The following is a 19,569-nucleotide window of genomic DNA, read 5'->3' as shown; positions in this document are numbered from 1 at the left end:
TTCTATGTGCGCCTCTGCAGTCTAAACACTTGACCGATTTTTATAAAATAACTAATTCCAAATACATTTAAGTAAAATTTGACCTAGGTAGGTCAATTAAAATACTAATGTATTTTTGTCTTAAATTTACACTATTGCTACAATGAAACAATTATAACGGTTTAAATCGCGGTATTTATTTTAGATTATATTATATAGATTTTTATTCTATAGTATCAAGATCGCTTGCGTCGCAGTATCAGTGTTGCTATATGAGCGACGGTGGCGCCCTCATTTATTTTCATCTCTTTTGTGTCGCACTGTAACTGGCAACGTCGCGCCGCGCCGCGCGCGCTATCGCTGTCCTGCCGGGCGGTAAAAACGAACCGGCAACGTTTGCGGGTGCGCCGCTCCGAATTTTGCTACTTTTCCATAGAAAATCTTTTGTTTCACGCGCAGGGCTTTGGCAAAACCCTCTCTTTCACTCCTATTGGATTTCGTATTAGGAAATGTACTAAATCTTTTTTCATTGGAGCGCAATCGTGAGCGCACCGCTTCGCGCGTTACATTAATACAGTAGGTATTATACAGGTGTATGGGATGATGGAATGATGGATATATTCATTGGTATTAACAGTAGTTTTAAAGATTACGATTGATTTTAAATAGTAATAATTAATGTTAATAATTAAATTAAGGAGTATGATTTTATTATAATTATTTATGGGAGTTCACTGCACCAGCGCTCCTTAGGGCGAGCCGCCTCTGGTTGTGTAGTCCTGATGACGTACGATGCACGCGCGGCTGCCGCGCTGCTGGTGGTCCGCATGCCGCCGGATACGCTGCTGGACTGCACCATTACGTCCCTGGCTAATTGTAAAGTTCTCATACAAACCGCGCGCGCTGTTGCCGCACTGCTGGCGGACTGCATGCCGCGGGACAAATCATTTGCGCGTGCTTGTTGTCATGGTAACGACAAAATTTATGTGACGCACGGGACGGTTGCCGCGCAGTGTATTCTAATCAGCGTTCCGCAATTAAAGAGTCTACCTTTCATTCATACGACGAATAATTTCTCACATTGTTTCTATCACAACAAACAACTTTATACTTATAAAATTTTTCAAAACATTGGGATGTGTTAGTTGTTATATGATATTGGGTATTACTAGGAATAATAATATCAGAATTAGTAGATTTGTTTTAGTATAATTCTTCGTTCAGTGTCTTCTACTTAAATTTTCTATAAATAAGAATTCCTAAGAACATTTCTCTAGCCCAGTATCTACATAGTAGATTGTCAATGTACTATGTCTAATTGATTGCAATTCAAAAAGTTCCTAAATAAAAACTATAGTATGGTCCTTCATTATGAATCAACCTCTTATGTATTAATCTTTTATGTGTAACGGAATGTTGAAGGATACTAGTGACGACTTTTTTCTACTATTATGTATAGTTTTTTTGTAGAATAGTAACTTACCTACATATATGACGGGTGTAAACGATTATTCTGTACTGATACTTATCAAAAAAATTAAACTGATATTGAAAGTAAAGAAAGTAGCTAATGAGTAAAATGACAATTAAAATTTAAAAAATAAAACGAAAAATATCCAAAAATGTTACATGAAACGCTCCCATATCCCACGGTATAGTACTTTCAATATCAGTTTTAATTTTTAAATATCTGCAATAGTTACGGAATAATCGCCTGCTCACACTTAACGATTACACCCTGTATAATCTGTTGTTTCGATTTGTATTCGATTCAGTTTCTTAGATCTGTAGATTGATTATATTTTAAGCTTTTGTTTAGATACCTCCTTCTAGTAAGTTGTATACAAATTTGATTTGTTTACTCATTTTTATATTAAAATAAGATTCAATTTTATTGTATTATCATATTTTAAATGACAATAATAATATACCGTTTTTTATGCTGGAAATTGAATACAATAAATGAGAATGCCATTATCGCATAACAATAGCAGTAACGAAATGATTAAAATTATGTATGTTTTATAAATAATTTTCATATCAAAACCATACAAAAAAAGAGAAGAGCATATTGTTATTTTTATAAAATTTTGTATCAATTAAATTATAATTTCATTTTTATTATTTTGTTGCAGTATTCAAAGATTTAATGATATTTATTATGTAGTAACATATTTCCAATTACTGTAGAATTCCTGAAAAAAAAATTAAAGATTTTTATGGTTACAATCGGTTTTTATTTATTTAAATCTTCCTGTCCTTTTCCTGAATATCACATCTTTTTTCTTGTCTACGTGTCTATGATTCATATATGTATATGAGCTAATAAATTTATAATATTTTGATCTCAATACTCTATAGATGCATGCTTATAAATCTTCTACAATATAAAACATCTGATCTATATAACATTTGGTATGGAGATAGATATAGGGAGAGATCAATCCAATAAGCACATTATTTTTACCTGGGTAAGACCAATCAAGCTAGTATAACTTAATTAAAGCAAACATGTGTTCAGAGGTATGAACATGTAATGAGATAATCCAATTTTTCGATTATATTTACTTATTATGGACTAGTCTTGTCCCATGAGAATGATGGTGGTAAAAACAAAAAGAAAGTTAGTTTTGGCAGTATAATATCTATTTATTTTCAATATTACAGTTTTCTACAACGCAACAATTTAATAGTTTTATTTCTACATATTCACTAAAACAATTCACTAAGCTTCATCTTTCTTTCCAAACGGATTCATTTTCGACAACCATGAAGTAGTGGACCTGAAAAGTTTATGAAATTAATTATTAAAAATTGTTTAATAATTAAACATTCTTTTGATACATTTGTATATGCAAGGAAATTGGATTGTCAATAATATAAATAAAAAAAAAGAGAGAAATGTAATACAACTCTCTGATATGAAATTAAAAATTGTCTTACGATATTTCATCAGCGGAAGGTTTTGCTTCAATGCCTGCTGCTTTCAGTTTTTCAACTAAATTCTTTCTATACACACTTTTCAAAGGAACAGGTTTATTTGCTTCCTTCATTTTTGCTACTTTACTGAGGGCTTCATACCAAGTCAAACCATACCACTCTACTTCTTCGGGGGTGTACTGAAAAACAAAAAATATTTAATATAATTCAGAATACATATTTATAAAGTTAGTAACATCTTTCATTCAGTCTTAAAATATGATTCAATAAATAATTTGAAAATTTCTTACAGAGGATAAATATGTTTTATATTCCTCATAAATTTCCTTTTGCTTAGCTGGATCATGTGCATGTCGTGGACATCCATTCATTAATTCAATTAGGATTTGTTTTTTCAGTTTCAGGGCTAACATTGAAACAAGGTCGCAAGCTGGTGTTTTGAGCAAGTAGTGGTCAAAGCCATAGTGGTCATTGATAAGCTTAATTGTCCGATCAGTGACGGTCACTGAAAGATGGGTATTTAACACTTCTGATTTGACTACAGTTCTTTTAAGAACGGGCACCCAGTAATGGGGTACTCTGCGTTTCTTTAAATCGCGCTTCTGGAAACCTGAAAGAGAATGCAATCAATCATTTCTTTTTATTATCAAATACCTATACCTCATTATATATAAAGTATTTAAGTTATTTAATAAAATGAAACACTAAATATAGGGTAAGCTGCCATTGTAGAAATAATAGTAATAATTGAGTGTTCATTCTGATTAGAATATTTAAAGTTTTGAGTGAAGGACTTACGGTACTGCAAAGATTTACCTTTGATTATAGCCTCTCCTCCCCATATCCCTTCGTGTATTTCTGGAGGATATTTCAAGGGGATAGGTACATTTTGTACAGGTAACGTTTCACCAGTCAATTCGTCTCTCTTCCACTTGCTATCTTGAGGAATAAAGTGCACAGCTGCAGGTTTAAGCACTTTCCATTCATGCCAAAATTTCTTGTAAGCAGCAGGTAGCTCAGACGCAATGCCTATATCAAATCTACTCCTTCTTTTATATGTCTTGGACAACTGACGCGCTGTCGCCTGTAAAAGTTGCGTAGTAAAAGAAAATATATTGTTGCAATGATAAGGTCACACGTTCACAATGTCAACAATATTGATAGATGATGCAATATTTTTGTTTATCTAATGAAAACACTATTTATTATTACCTGAATACGGGAAGTGGCCATTTATTTATGTGGAAAAAGTGTCATGTAACAATAATAATTTGCAAATAACCCAACTTGCAAACCCCAAATTTTTAGCTATAAAAAATCCTGACAGCTTGTCAAATGTCAAAAATTTGATTATTCCTACACAGATTACATAGATAATTACCAAACGAAGAAGTAGATGAACAATGGTGTGAACAATACAACGTGTGTCATATAATAAAAAATTAGTTTTCAGCTGTTTTCAGAAATAATCTTTATGGTCATAATTAAAACTGTGACAGTATTGTGATTATTTGTGATATTTTTTTCAAGTATTATATAGATAACTCATGTCTAATTTTCAACAAAATCACAAAACATCAGTTCAACAAAATCACTATTATATGTAAACCTACTTTGTATGAAAAAGTACAAAATTGTAGCTCAAAATATCCTTGGATTTGGATAGGAATGATGTGCGAATAATGCAATCAATTATTTTACATTATTTTATACAATTTCTTTGTTTTTAACATTTTTGTTTATCTGCATTTAACAGCTGTTCTATATCTGTGCTGACGTGGATCAAAAAATGGCAAGTGATTGAGTGCTAAGTGGTGGCTAAATATTTTGATTTAGTATTTTTAACATTCTCTACATTGTCTTTAATTTAACAGTCGTATTCCTGATCAGTTGTGATTGTGCTCAGTGTATCTCTTCGTTGTTGTATTCATGTTGTCATCACATAAACAACGATGTCCGAAAATAAAAACATCAATAGTCCTCTTGAAAAGGATCAAGTCGAAGTCGATTCCAATTTAGCAGTATCTAAAGGTGATGTTGCTAGTGTGACGGGTAGAAGTAGCACAGCAACCACTAAGGTAAAACATTGCTTATATCATAATACAATTATTGAATATAGTACGACACAGTGAAAAATTAACAATTCTAATGACATATGTCTCCAATTTATGCCGTTTATTAGCATGGATTGCATTGCATACCTCTTGAGTTTAGTATGTGAAATGTAAGATACATACATAAATCCGTTTTATCGCTTTTTATAGCTTTCAACAACAGCAGAGAGGCAAATTAAATTTGAAAGAGCTCAGAAGTGCTTGGAAAATGCTGCACTTGTATCTAAAAAGATTAAAGAGCATCGTAAAGCTACAGCAGAATTATTGGGTCGGCCATTTGGTAAGTTTCTGTTTAAATAAGACTTGTAATACAAGTATATCAATTGTTTTTAATTATTTTTATTACAATTATTTTCAGAGGATGATACTACAGACACACAATCAGAGATGGCAACCGCCATGAGTGAGAAAACAGGTTATTCAGTAGCTACTGACACATCCACAACCTTATCAGTCCAAGATGCATTGAACAGTAAGTAATATTAATTTTTTATAATCAGGATAATCCATTGAAGTTTCCGAATATGCTTAAATTGTTTTGTTCTGTTGTTCTGATAAAAAACTGGGTTATATAAATAATAAAATGAGTGAACAGCTTAAGGTCATTGTAACATGACCTCAGATATATTGGTTATGTATAATATACTGTTCTAACATTGATCTGTACATGTACTCTGCATCATAATCCAATAACTTAAATTTAATCCTTGTTCAATTTGGGAATTAACAATTGAATCTTTTCTATAAAAACCCTCAGTACTAGTCTTATAATATCAACTATATTATGCTAAATGCATTAAGTTGCCATTTGATGATAAGTACTAAAGTGACCTTAAAAACTTCTTGGCTATTTTTCCTTGAAAGTGGAAGATGTATATGTTGCTCAATGCTATATCCATAATGCGAATATTCATGTTTTAAAGCATTCTGCTATTTAATTTTATACTCAGCATGTACTAGTTATGTCAACAAAAAGCAATTTAAGTACTGACTGTATAAATATCACTAGCTCTAACTAGCCCCACATTGCACGGGTGTAATTATTAATGCTATATACACTATCTTTTTAACAACCTGCAACATGCAATCCATTACATAGATTTAAAGATATAAATAGAGACAACAGCTTGAGGTAACTACTACTACTATACTATGCAGTGTTTTATTTAGTGAAAAAATTGAAACTGATATTCATATCAACATCAATACTCAGTTCCAGGTATTAGTGAAAGTTTAGCAAACACATTGAAGCAAAAGGAAATTTTAATGGAAAGAATAAAACAATATAAGGAAATAAGTAAAAGACCAAGGAATCCAATTGTTGTGAAGAAGAAGGAACTGGCACTGGAAAGTACAGAATTAAGCAAGGTAATTAACTTAATCCTCTTATAGCTCATATTTGTAGTAATGATTAATTTTTGTAGTAAACAGGTCAAATTATAGTTTCGTTTTTTTTCCAGAGTTCTGATCCCAGTGAGGTGTCCAATTTAATGACTATTGTGAAAGATAAAGAAAATGCATTAAGTGTCATGCAAGTAAAGTTAAGGGCAATGGAGACCACCATTTTGGACTTACAAGAAAAAATTAATGAAAAAGACCAAATAATAGAAGCAAAAAATAAAGCCACAACTCTTATATCTGACAGTTTAACTAAAAAAGGTAAAAAAAAACTTATTTCTTAAATATTATATTTCCACAAAAATGGATAGTACTTATAGTGAAATTGTTTTATTTTTAATTTCCATTATTAATCTAACTTCTTTATTTTCATGTATTAGAAAAGGATACTTTACATTTACTGGAAGACACCAAAGAGCAAATGTCTAAAATGCAACAAAATTTTGTAACTATGGAGTCTGAATGGAAAGAAGAAAAACTTAAGCTACTATCAGAAATTGAAGAGAAAAATGAAAAAATTAAAAGTCTCAGTGAGGCAAATACTATACTTGAAAATTCTCGTTTTGAAATAAGTATAGCACATTCAAAGCTTATTGAAGAACTTGAATTAAAAAATCAAGAAATTAAAGAACTACAAGAACAGATATCCAAACTAGCAAAAACACAAGAATCCATACTTGAAACTGAGCCACAGCAGATAGAAGAGAAAGGTTCCAAGGAAATTGCAGATATGGAAGAATTAACTAAAAAAATTGAGCTATTAGAGCAAATTAATTATCAAATACGACAAACTAATAAGGAACTTGAAAATCAGCTCACTTCAGTAAATCTTGAACCCAAACCAAGTACCACAGCCAGCTCACCTAGCAAGAAGGGCAGCCCCCTGCCAACACGCAAAGGTGGTAGAAATACATCTGCTAAATTGAAATCTCCTTGGAGCAAGCTTTCGGCAGAATCCCTTAATCAAGAACCCGAGAAGAAGACAGGAAAAGCAGATGCTGGAAAGGCAGAAATCATTTTACAAGCTCTTAATAAAGACATTTTAGAAAAGGAATATGCTATATCACAAAAAGAAGCTGTTATAATAAATTTACAAGCTGATAACAAACAGAAGGATGATATTATAACTGAACTTAAATCACAAATTATTTCCAAGACTGGTGAAAAAGTAGATGTAGAAATAAGTACGGAGAAAATTAAAGAAGATGAGACTTACCCAACATCTGAAACTTCTAGTGGGCAACAAGATGTTAAAGACCTGGAAGAAAAATTAAAATTAGCTCAAGAGCAAATTGCATCATTAAATGAAGAAATTGATACTGCAAACAAAAATATGATAAAGGTGAAATCAAACTCGAAATTAAAATTAAAACAAATGCAGAAAACTATTGAGAACTTTAGTAAGGTATCTGACACAAATGCTGAAATCCTGCGCCTCAATGAAGAAATACATCAATTATCGCAAAAAGTAGCAGAACTAGAAGAAGAGAAAGGTAATCTACAATTACATCTTGTAGATTATGACAGTGGAAGATGTAAGTAATATTTGAAGTAATCCATATTTAATATTTATAATGTGATTGTTTATGTTTTTGGAAATGGTGTATTATAAATTGTGTAATTTCTTCTTTACAGTAACAGATACTGAGGTGTATAAGAAAATGGTTGAAATGGAGAACCTAGCAGAAACTAGATTGAAATCCATAAGTTTGCTAGAAACACAAAAATTCGACTTGGTTCAAGGTACTGGCTTGCAGATATTGAATTGTATTTATAATTATTTTTATAAGATGAGGTGGCCATTTAGTTTTAAGCTTTAATATCCTTGCAATGGTTTTTTGGTGAATATAGTATAAAAATCTGAAAACATCTTAAGATATTCTAATAATTATGATTTTTTAATGTTCATCTTGTGATTGTATCTTCATTCTTGCAAATACAATTTGTGTACATTTTTTTTATGTTCACAATTCAAACTTATTCTTATTTTTCAGAATTGCATTTATTGCAACAAAAGAACGCAGAAATGGAAGATAAATTAGCAGATATATCACAACTTCAAAATGAGCAAGTTTGTTCAGAAATTAAATCAGTACAACTAGAAGAACAAATCGATGAACTTACTGCCAATAAAAAAGAGCTAGAATTGGTAATAGAAAATATAAAACTGGATAAAGAACAGCTAGAAGGAAATATCAAATTGCTACAAAGTGAAAAAGAAGAATTATTGCAAAAATTAGAAAATTACATACAGGAGAACATGGAATTAACTGATAAACTAGAAAAACTTAGTGCTGAAAAAGTAAGTTCGGCAGAATCGATAGAAATAGTTGATTCTCTTACAACTCAAGAGAAGTTAGAAATAGAAGAATATAATAAGGGAATTGATAGAGACAAATTGGATGATAATAATTCTGAGAGCCAAGATGACTTGAGTTCTAGACAAAATATAACTATTGATAGTGTTCTTCAAGAAAGTGCCGAATTAAAAAATAAAATTGAATTATTTACTCAAGAGAGACAGGAAGTCATGGAAAAAATGAATACAATTTGTACAGAAAATAGCTCATTACACAAACAAATAGAGGACTTCGAATTTGAATGTCAAGAATTAAAACAAACCATTTCAATTTTAAACAATGAAAAATCTGAAATTCAAACGCTAAATGAGGAATTGAATTCCCAAATTGAAGAATTAAAGCGCGAAAGAATTGAAATAATTAAAGAAACGGCCGAAACTACAAAACCTTTGACAACTGAAGATTCCGTTGATAGCCCTCTGGCTGAAATTCATCACGATGACAAGGCAGCTAGTGACAAAGGAGGTAAAGGCACAAAATCTGTGAAACAGTTAACTAAAGAAATATTAAAATTGAAAAACGTAATTAAAGAAAGAGAAGATGAAATAGCAGATTGTCAAATGAAAATTCTCTCCCTTGAGGAACAACACCAAAAGCATTCAGATTTATTAAAAACTAATATGGATTATGAAAACAAAATTAAGCAATTGACCGAAGAAAACAAAAACCTTAAGTTAGAACTGGATACTGTGACAAATGATGCATCTGAACAACAACAATTGCAACTTAAAGATACTATTGAGTCCTTGCATCAAGAAATACAAAAAATTCAAAGAGAATATAGCGCTGCCATTACAAGTCGCGATGCTAATATTCAAAATCTGGAACAAATGTTAAGAGAATATGAAAAGCAGGTATTTAATTATGGTAATTCCTTGCAGCAAAAAGACAAAGAAATCAATGAATATATAAATCAAATCACCAAATTAAATGACTTATCCCAGAAATTAAAATCTAGAATAGAAAGCTTAGAAGACGAAAAAGCTAAAGACCAAAACAGTGAATTGATAAAATCTTTAAATAAACAAATAGCTCTTTATCAAAATGCACTTGCTGATTGCGAAGAAAAACTTAGAATGTTTGAAGAGGAAAAAGCCCAGTTATCATCCTTAAAATCTAAATTAGAAAATAAGAACAATATACTGGAAACTGACCTGACAAACTTAAAACAGACCTTAAATGAAAAACAAAAATTACTAGAAGAGTTACAATTGCAACAACAAAAACAAAAAGCAGAATATTTAGAAATTATGACACAATCTAAAGAACGTGATGAAGAAATACACGAAATTAAATTACAATTAAGAAAAGAATCAATTGAAAATGAAAAATTAAGAACCGCAATACAACAAAAAGACCTCGCCATAGAAGAAACTTCAAAGCAATATGAACAAGTCAAACAAAAGCTTGATTCGATAAATCTAGACCAAAGTTCTCAAAGTGATCAGTTTACAGCATTAGAAAGTAAAAACAAAGAATTGATGGAGAAATTGAAAAAGTTTGCTCTGAGTATTAAGAAAAAATCCTCAATGTACACTGAGTTAGAACATCAATTTAGTGAATTACAGAAGCAGTATGAAATAAAAATGGAACAATATGAACAAGCAATGATACAAGTTGAAACCATACCTGCATTACAGGAAAAAATTAAATATGCTAACGAGGAACTTATTAGCCGTCAAGCAGAGAAAAATCTACTTGAAAAGAAAAATCAGGAGATTCAAAGTGAAATTACATCCTTACAATATAGATATGAAGAAGCTCAAAATGAAATAATAAAGTTAAATGAGAGAATAGATTTCTTAAATAAAGACTTGTATACAGCTCATGAAGAAAATGCTAATGTTAAATCTAATTTAGAAAGCTTAAATAATAAATTGGTTGAATACGAATTGGAACAAAAGAATAATACCAATCTTTTGACAAAGATTTCTTGTTTAGAAGCAGATATAAACCAAAAACAATCACAAATTTCTGATTTGATGAATCAATTACAAAATGGGGAACAAAGTTTAAATCAGATGCAATTTGGACACGAAGCTAAAATTCAAGAACGAGACATGTATATTGAAAACTTACAGATTGAAATGGAAAAGTACAAAAATCGTATTTGTAGACTTGAAGAAAGTATTTCTGAAATGGAAAATAGACGTCAATCACTAGAAAGAAAAGCTGATCAGCTTGATACACAATTACAAGAAAAGCGAAAATCATATTCTGAATATACAACTCAGGAGGATGAGCTAATAGCCCGTTTAGCTGTGTTGATGGATCATGATAGGGTTCTAGAGAAACAAGTTCATGAAATAGAAAACGATAACAAAGAGTTACAGTATAAAGTTCAATATCTCAATGAAGAGCTACAGAACATACAAAAATCATATTCAGACTTACAAGTTCATTGCAAAGCCATTGAAAGCAAAGCGGCAAAAACTGAACTTTTGGAAACTGAAAATATGACTTATCATACAAAAATTGAGAGCCTTGAAAATAACCTTAAAAAAATAACTAATGAACATAATAGTCTTCTAGCACAGAGAAAAGTTGAAATTGATGAAATTGAAACTGAATTTAATACTCAAATTGAAGAGGCTATTAAAGAAAAGAAATTGCTTAGTGAGAAACTTGAAAAGTTGAATGAGCATCTATCCAGATTAGAATATGAAAACCAAGGCTATAAAACAACAATAACAAACCTTCATATCAACTTGGAAGAATTAACTTCTCAAAATATCAAGCTTGCTGAAACATCCAAAACAGAGAATCCTGCTATGCCAGATTATACAGAGCAATATGTAGCAGAAATCAACAAGTTAAATGCTGCTTTAAATAACAAAAATGTACAACTAACCGAATACCAAAATAAATTACAGAATTTACAAGCACAACATAATACCCTAAAATGTTCATTAGAACAAAAAATTACGGAGTTATCATCAAAACTTGCACAATCGTCATACCCTCTTGATGAATTAACGACAGAAAATGCAAAATTAAAACGTGATAATCAGGAACTCGCTAACTTATTATACCAGAAGGAAGATCAGATTAAACAATTAATGGAAAAGAAAAAAGTTGTATTTGAGATGAACATACCAAAAACAGAAGGAATGACTATTTCTTCTACTATAGAAGAAATGGGCGATGAACAAAAATCGGCTACAGATATATCCTCCTTACAATCGCAAATACTTTCAGATGCTGATATATCCAATAAACAAGCAGAAATAATTGTTAAAAAAGAATTAAAACATAGCGAAAAGCCATCAAATATTACACAATTTTCGGAAGGATCCATAGAACCTCTTATTGTACCTAAAAAAACGTATGTGTGTTTCCAAAAAGATGATGAAATTAAAGATGAAGATCCATTCAATTCAGAAGAAGGTTGGGGGTTGGAAGAAAATGCCGATTCCTACGATGTCACACCTGGAACTTCAAAACTAAATCAGGAAATACAAAGCTTAAAAGAGACAAACGAACGATTAAAGAAAGAATTAGATGCATCAAATGCGAAATTATTAAAAGCTATTAAAAAATTAAAAGAACTCAAGGCTGCTAACGATATGCTAGCCAACGAATTAAAATTGTCTAAGCAAATATCAAATTCGTCATTATTAGATATGGCTATCGAAAGTGAATTAGCTAATAACATGAATATTCTAGAGAAAAAAGTTCAAGAGCTCAACGACGCTCTATGTAAGGAGAAAAAAGAAAAAGAAGTTCTAACCAAACAAAATGAAGTTTTTAAAAATGCAAATGAAAGGTTAATAGAAATGAAAGAAAAAATGGACAACGAAGTAGAACTGTGGAAATACAATTTTAAACAAGCAAATGATAAATTATCCTCTCAACAACAATGTGTCGAAAGCCAGGATAATATTGTGACTCCACCATCAACAGTGTTAACTAAAAATGAAACTCAGTTTGAAGAAGAAATTACAAAACTTGAAAAAGAAAATGAAGAATTGCAGTCTATAGTTGATAATATATCGCAAACAAACAAAGAACTCACAGAAGAAATCTTAACATTAAAGAGTGAAGTAGCAAATCTAAATGAAAAATGTACGTCCTTAGCAGTCAATGAAGTAAATAAGGCTGAAATAGAAGATTTGAAATTAAAAAATAAAGAATTAAGCACCAATTGTTCAGAACTGCAAACAGGACTATCGGCCTTAGAATTACAAAATAATGAATTAACAGAAAAAAGTAGACAAGAAAATATAAAATACAAATCACTAGAAAATAAGAGCAAAGAGTTATTTGAGGAAAATTCAGCTTTATTAGACAAAATGCAATTACTTCGAGTTGAAAGAGATGATGCTATTAATCAAATTCAAATACTTAAATCTGATCTTGAAAATTTCAACATGCAATTACAACAAAGCCAACTTGCCGCGGCTCAGATTGAAGATACAAAATCATTAACAGAAAGTTATGAAAAAGTTCAATCAGAATGTGAGATTTTAAAACAAAAGGTTGATAACGCTAGTAAAATAATTCAAGATTTAGAACTTGAAAACAGAACGCTTCTGCAGAATGCAGAAAAAGCACAGGAGAAAATTAATGAGCTTGAATCAAAATTACAACAATTAAATTCAGAAAATGATGAATTGTTGTCAACAGTAACTGAGTTAAGATCGTCAATATCAAGCGCCATGGACCAGCGTGGCTTTGAAATCGCTGAATTATGGAAACAACATTTAACGCAAAGAGAAAATGATTTCCAACAAATTGAACAAGATCTAAGATCACAGTTAAATGCTTCAGAGAGTAAATATCAACAACTTCTTGATAATATGCAATCATCTACCCAAGAGGAAACTAATAAAATTGTAATTATTGAGCAAGTGTCATCTTTACAAAATAAATTACAGGAGAAGGAAGATCAACTCAATTCACTGCATGATAAATATACAGATGTCATGCATCAACTTGAAATGTTACGGTCAGAGATGGAGGATGAAAAATTAATGAATGAGAATAAAATTCTTGTTCAACAGGAAGAATATGAAAAAACCATAAAGGAATTAAGAGGTGAAATTCAAAAGCGATCCGAGCAGCAGGAATCTACTGATGCATTAAATCTTGAACTAGTCGCCACGAAAACTGTTAATGACAGCTTGAACCAACGCATTGATGAAATTAATAGAGAATATGAGTCAAAAATATCTGATTTAAATAAACAAATTAAACAAAAAGAAAGTGAAATATTCCAGAAAACGCATGACTATACAATTACGCTCTCAGATAGGAACACGGAATTTGAAAATGTTAGGAAACAATTAATTGAATATGAAAAGAAAGTTGAAGATTTAACTTATGAAAAAGAGTCCGAATTAGCAGTACTAAGGTTGAAAATGCATGAAACTGATGAACACTATGAAAAGATGCGTCAAGGATTAGAAGAAGAAAAAGGAATGATAGCGGAAGCATTGAATGCGAAAATCGTGGAATGCACCAATCTTAACAAGCAAATAAATGATTTGAATAAAATTTTAGAAGAATATGCAAATAAAGCAGCTGAAACACAATTAGTTTTAGAAAGCCAAGAAATAGAGATAGTAACTTTAAAAGATGAAATTGAGAGTATGAAGAACGCTTTGAGATCAGCCAGTAACAAAATTGAGAAGCACGTTACATTCGCTTCTGGTACTAAAGAACATACCGGTAACGTGTCAGAAAGTACACTTAATAAAGAATTGCTCGACGCCGTCCCTAGAGCTGAATTAGATTTAGCGTTATACATGCTTCATCAAAGGGACGTTCGCTGCGAGGAACTTACCATGGAATTGACACAATTGTTAGAAGAGAGGGATACTCTACAACTCCGACTGTCGGATAGTTTACGTTCTTATGAAGAGTTGAAGGCGCGATACGGGTCTGTTGGGCTCGACGTATCTACTAGCTCAAGTCAAGACACAGTATCCGAGCTTCCAAGCTTCAGTATAGAAAAGGAATCCCACTTTGTGGATACTCACCGTGCACATTCGTCGAGAAGTAGCAGCATAAGCGAAATGGATGGAGAAAAACCTAAACTACAAGCTAAGTGAGTTAATTTCTTTTCATTTTTTTATAAATGCAAATCGTTTAAATTGACTTCATCTTTAAATAAATTATATTTATCTATGAAACTTCGTACAAGGTAAATTTTATTCATAATCTAAACTAAAGAAATCTTTTTTTCCTTTATTCTTTTAACTTTATTCTTAATGTATGGTATACTATTAATTTACATCAATTCATTTTTAACGTATGTATTTCTAATCTCCTACAAGTATGTACTACCATTACTCGACAGAGAGCCCGTTGTCCATCCAAAAGTAGCTAGACAAAAGTGGGTTTCCATACTTAATTTATATCCGTGCCAATTTCCCTCCGATCCAATGAGACTTTACCGACTTCATAAAAGGAGGAGGGTCTCAATTGGTTAGAATCTTTGTTTATAAAATAAAATAAATATTTCTGGACAATTTTCACACACGGCACGATCTGATCCCATACTAAGCTATCGCTTGTGTTATGGAAACCAGATGGCTCATAAACATACATATATAATTTTAAATAAATACTTATATAAATAATCAACACCCAGACACAGAGCAAACGTCTATGTTCATCACACAAATATTTGCCCCGGGTGGGAATCGAACCCACGACCTCTGGCTACCTCTGGTACCAACTAAGCCGGTCAGTCAACGGTTATACAGCGGCCGTTCTCGGGCGGCTCGAGCAGTTAACGGCTGAGCGACGTACACGGACTGCTCGAACGGTCGGTCGTTGACTGCTCAAGCTGTCGCTATAAACCGCACAGTTGACGGCTCGAAGCGGTCGTGACTGCTCGAGCAGTCCGTGTACGGCAGTGAATGAATGTCCATAGTTCACCGCGCGGTCGCGGCTTCAAGCCGTCGGTCTCAACTGCTTGAAGCGGTCCGTGTACGGCCGTCCATAATATTACTGTACTAAACTTGACTGACCGGTTGGCTTGGTTGGTAGTGGCCCTGCCTTCCAAGCCAGAGGTCGTGGGTTCGATTCCCACCCGTAGCAAATATTTGTGTGATGAACATAGATGTTTGCTCTGTGTCTGGGTGTTAATTATCTATACATATAAGTATTTATTTAAAAATTATATATGTATGTTTATCAGCCATCTGGTTTCCATAACACAAGCGAAAGCTTAGTATGGGATCAGATCGTGCCGTGTGTGAAAATTGTCCTGAAATATTTATTTATTTATTTAAACGTCGTCCCACGGTACCAGGCTATCAGAGCTGCGCAGCGTGAGGCACAGCCGCGACGTGCGGCTGCGGCACGAGAGCGAGCAGCGGCAGCTCGGCATGCGCCTGCTGAGCCGGGACGTGGCCAACCTGCCGCCAGAGGCCGTGGACCAGCTCAACCAGGCGCACCATACGCTATGTGAGTCGAGGATTTTTATAATTCTATCGATTACAATTGCATACGCTTTGTAATTTGTTTGGGATTTTCGTAGTCCTATGGGTTACGAGACACATAGTGAACATCTTTTTTTACGCTTCTCATAGTAAAAAAACATAACCACATTACCAGAATGTGGCAGTATTTATGTGTACGGTACACATAAATACTGAGTAATAAGTTTTTCACAATTGAAATAAATTTTTTTTCAAAGAATTTTCTGTGTCAATTTATATCGATGTTCGAGGCATCTACCCTCACTTTGTGAATAGTCTTTGTGACTGGATGCAATTTGTTTATAATTGATTGCATCAATTAGGTAGTTGTATAGAATTGCAGTACATTGTTATTACATACAAACATTTAACAGCCAGCACCTTTAAATTTTTAACATTATTATAATTGTGATGTTTTCTTTTTTAGCCCGGGATTCACAAAGCACTCCTACCGTTCTACTTAATTGGCTTCGAGGGAAGAGCACCCCGAAAGTTGTCCATATGTAATTTGTATATTGTATGTAAAAGTTATATAGTCTTTAGTTATTAATATTGTACACCAAATGGTTCATTGTTGAATAAAATTTTTATTAAATTATGTCTGGGATTATCGTTGATAATGTTACAACCTTTACATGGGTAAGCCGAATTTTAAAGCTATTATTTTGTTTCGATAGCAATTCTTAAGATATTTTTTTTTATATTCCAATGTCAATGTTATATTTCTTTCGTTATGTGCTAGTAAAGTAATCCTGCATTTACGCCACCACTGCACTAAGCACAATTCGATAATGTTTGTGGCAACAAATAACTGTTAATTGTGCACATGCGCTTGTCAGCGAAAAACGAAACTTAATATGTGTAATAATAAATAGTGTTGTTTTAGATGTAGTTTCCGTATAATCAATTAGCAAGATCTTCACAAATAATATTAAATACAATACTATATTTCAGTTTTCATTTATAACTTACACACATACTTTCACATTTGTTCTTATTTTAGTTCTATCTATCTATTTAACTTGATCAACTAATGTTGATATTATTTTGAATCCCTCTCTTTTCATTTTTAATCTTATTTGTATATTGTATTCTTGTAATTTGTCTATCAATATAATGTAAACACATTTTACGAAACGAAACGCAATCGCTTATTAAAACGAACGATCGAACTGTAAAAAAAATATTCCAAGAAAATCTTAGAATAAAATATATACCACCGTGATTGTAAACCATGATATAATCCTACCATAATATTGTATGTTACTGTAATTCGACCAAAATGATTAGTGCAAAAAATAATGGTGCCTTTAATTTCTATTGTATTGGAGTTAGATGCTATTAACCTGTATTATTTGTTAAATATAAATTTAATGCTTCCATGTATATAATATTATTATGTATAATAATTTAATTCAAGGTGATTTGCAGCATTTGTATATGAAATTGTATAGTTTATCATTAAATGCTAATTGATTGAAATTAGTTTTTTATTTCTGTCTAAATGGACGTGCCCACTTAATGGTTATATTTGTTGTTATTGTTAAGTGCCAAAATACCTACCGGATTACCTTATGATTTTTGCATGTATATCTAATGCCAAGCATTGTTGCATGCATGCCAAGCAAGGTTTATATAGTATAATCAAAATTGTATCTGGTAGGTAATCCTTTCAAGATATCTGTTAAGAAAAATATTTGCTTAGACTACTCTTGAAAAAACATAGGAAATTAAAAATTTCCATGAACACTTCCACAAGATTTTGTAATCTAAGAAAGGAACGTAGACTTCAGTACATCCATACTTAATATTATAAATGCGAAAGTAACTCTGTCTGTATGTCTGTTACTCAATCACGCCTGCACTACTGAACCAATTTGCATGAAATTTGGTATGGAGATATTTTGATACCCGAGAAAGGACATAGGCTACCTTTTATTGCGAAATATGTACCACGGGCGAAGCCGGGGCGGACCTCTAGTATTCTATATAAATTTCAGCTTGATAAAACGCGTTCCTGAAAAAAAAAGAGTGTTGACAGACAGAACACTTTAAAATTATTAAAGATTTTTTTTTATAAGATGTAATTAAAAAACATAATTTTTGCAATTATTCCTGTATCTATGTTATGATGTTGCTTCGTAGCGAATTTCAAGATTCTGAGTTAAAGGGAAGTGCCCTGTAGGTTTTGAGTTTTGATTCCCTTGCGAATGTCGAAATTTGCGAAAATTTTCAGCATTAAGTGACATATCACACTAGCGGATTGCGAGCGGTTTCAAAGCGGAGCGGGTGCGCAACGAATACGTTGCGGTTGCGCAGCGAATTCGTTGCGGACGCGTGGCAGATGCGCAACGTTTACGTCGCAGTCATGTACACTCATTAACAAAATGGAATCCGTGCTGGTTGTTACTTATAACTTGTGATAGTATAATAATTATGAGATCATTATTTTTTACGAGTTTCATAACATGTTAATGTTTAGGGTATTGTTTTATCTATTAAATCTTGGTCGAAATGCAATCAGATAACTTAATTGCTCATTAAGAAAGTTCATTAGTGAAATAAATGTTAAAGCTCCTTAACTAAAACAGGGCTATCTTATTATTAGATAAATAGCAGTGAATAGAAAATTTTATCAAGCAACCAGCAACTCACTATCACTTTGCTCATAATTAGGTTCACAAAATCTCTTTATAACATACGTTGCTATGGGAGAGATTATACTGGTCAGTCGTTACATACTTTTGGAATGTATGGTACATTCTAAAAGTCCTAGTAATTCAATTTTATAGCACCTTTTTTTAACAACTCCAGTTGTTATTACATCTTTAGTTAACTGTTAAGTAAGTGCATTTCCACAGTACGGTTAAAAAATTGAGTGCTACAGAAACGATGGAAATATTGAATGGAAGTTAGGCAAGGCGGAAGGGCTGGCTTTTGTGCGAGAGTATACAAAATGACGCGTCCGCAACGAATTCGCTGCGCAACCGCGGCGTGTTCGTTGCGCGCCCGCAACGTATTCGTTGCGCACCCGCTCCGCTTTGAAACCGCTCGCAATCCGCTAGTGTGATATGTCACTTACGGCTGTATCTTCTGATTGCGTTGACATAGAAGTTTAATTTTATTACAGCTTGTATACGTAGTTTATTATTATTAGTCTGTGTCACAGCTTAAAGGTATTATAGACCTGAGTTTTTTGTGTGAGTGGTGAATATAAATGAATGTTAATCTTCCTAAGGATTAATATTCAGTATTCACTAATATTACTTTAAAAAAATGTGTTTCGTGTTACTGCGGATTATTTTTCTATGTACTTTATTAGTATACAAGGGACCGGGTATTAGGAGG

The 19,569-nt window shown here is 32.3% G+C and overlaps 2 protein-coding genes across 2 annotated transcripts; one reads left to right on the top strand and one right to left on the bottom strand.

The window, feature by feature from the left end:
• Window positions 1-2,603: 2,603 nt before the first annotated feature.
• mRpL28 (mitochondrial ribosomal protein L28) lies at window positions 2,604-4,270 on the bottom strand. The gene is made up of 5 exons (XM_089704227.1): window positions 4,132-4,270; window positions 3,736-4,003; window positions 3,210-3,529; window positions 2,923-3,098; window positions 2,604-2,762 (listed from the first exon to the last, which is right to left on the bottom strand). The coding sequence occupies exons 1-5, from the start codon at window positions 4,150-4,152 to the stop codon at window positions 2,705-2,707; spliced, it is 843 nt and encodes a 280-aa protein (XP_089560353.1). The 5' UTR covers window positions 4,153-4,270; the 3' UTR covers window positions 2,604-2,704.
• Window positions 4,271-4,685: 415 nt separating this feature from the next.
• On the top strand, window positions 4,686-17,703 carry LOC149482390 (uncharacterized). Its single transcript, XM_089704118.1, has 10 exons — window positions 4,686-4,997; window positions 5,184-5,313; window positions 5,392-5,505; window positions 6,247-6,401; window positions 6,494-6,692; window positions 6,812-7,966; window positions 8,067-8,174; window positions 8,426-14,840; window positions 16,053-16,207; window positions 16,649-17,703. Exons 1-10 carry the CDS (start codon window positions 4,872-4,874, stop codon window positions 16,726-16,728), a joined length of 8,637 nt encoding a protein of 2,878 aa, XP_089560244.1. The 5' UTR covers window positions 4,686-4,871; the 3' UTR covers window positions 16,729-17,703.
• The last annotated feature ends 1,866 nt before the right edge of the window (window positions 17,704-19,569 follow it).

Source organism: Colias philodice, chromosome 15, assembly GCF_061535455.1.
Source record: "Colias philodice isolate Cphi_HAF_F1 chromosome 15, ilColPhil1 Martin Lab GWU primary, whole genome shotgun sequence".
Classification (NCBI taxonomy): domain Eukaryota; kingdom Metazoa; phylum Arthropoda; class Insecta; order Lepidoptera; family Pieridae; genus Colias; species Colias philodice.
Note: the sequence above shows the minus strand (reverse complement) of the source record. Positions and strands in the feature narration are given on the sequence as shown.

Excerpts from the sequence above, each read along its gene's own strand:
- mRpL28 (XM_089704227.1), bottom strand. The coding sequence starts at position 4,152 with ATGGCCACTTCCCGTATTCAG. Across the intron at positions 3,099-3,209 it reads ATAAAACATATTTATCCTCT|TACACCCCCGAAGAAGTAGA; the intron begins GTAAGAAATTTT and ends TTTGTTTTTCAG. Across the intron at positions 2,763-2,922 it reads CCTTCCGCTGATGAAATATC|GTCCACTACTTCATGGTTGT; the intron begins GTAAGACAATTT and ends TAAACTTTTCAG.
- LOC149482390 (XM_089704118.1), top strand. The coding sequence starts at position 4,872 with ATGTCCGAAAATAAAAACATCAATAGTCCTCTTGAAAAGGATCAAGTC. Across the intron at positions 4,998-5,183 it reads GTAGCACAGCAACCACTAAG|CTTTCAACAACAGCAGAGAG; the intron begins GTAAAACATTGC and ends CGCTTTTTATAG. Across the intron at positions 6,693-6,811 it reads TGACAGTTTAACTAAAAAAG|AAAAGGATACTTTACATTTA; the intron begins GTAAAAAAAAAC and ends TTCATGTATTAG.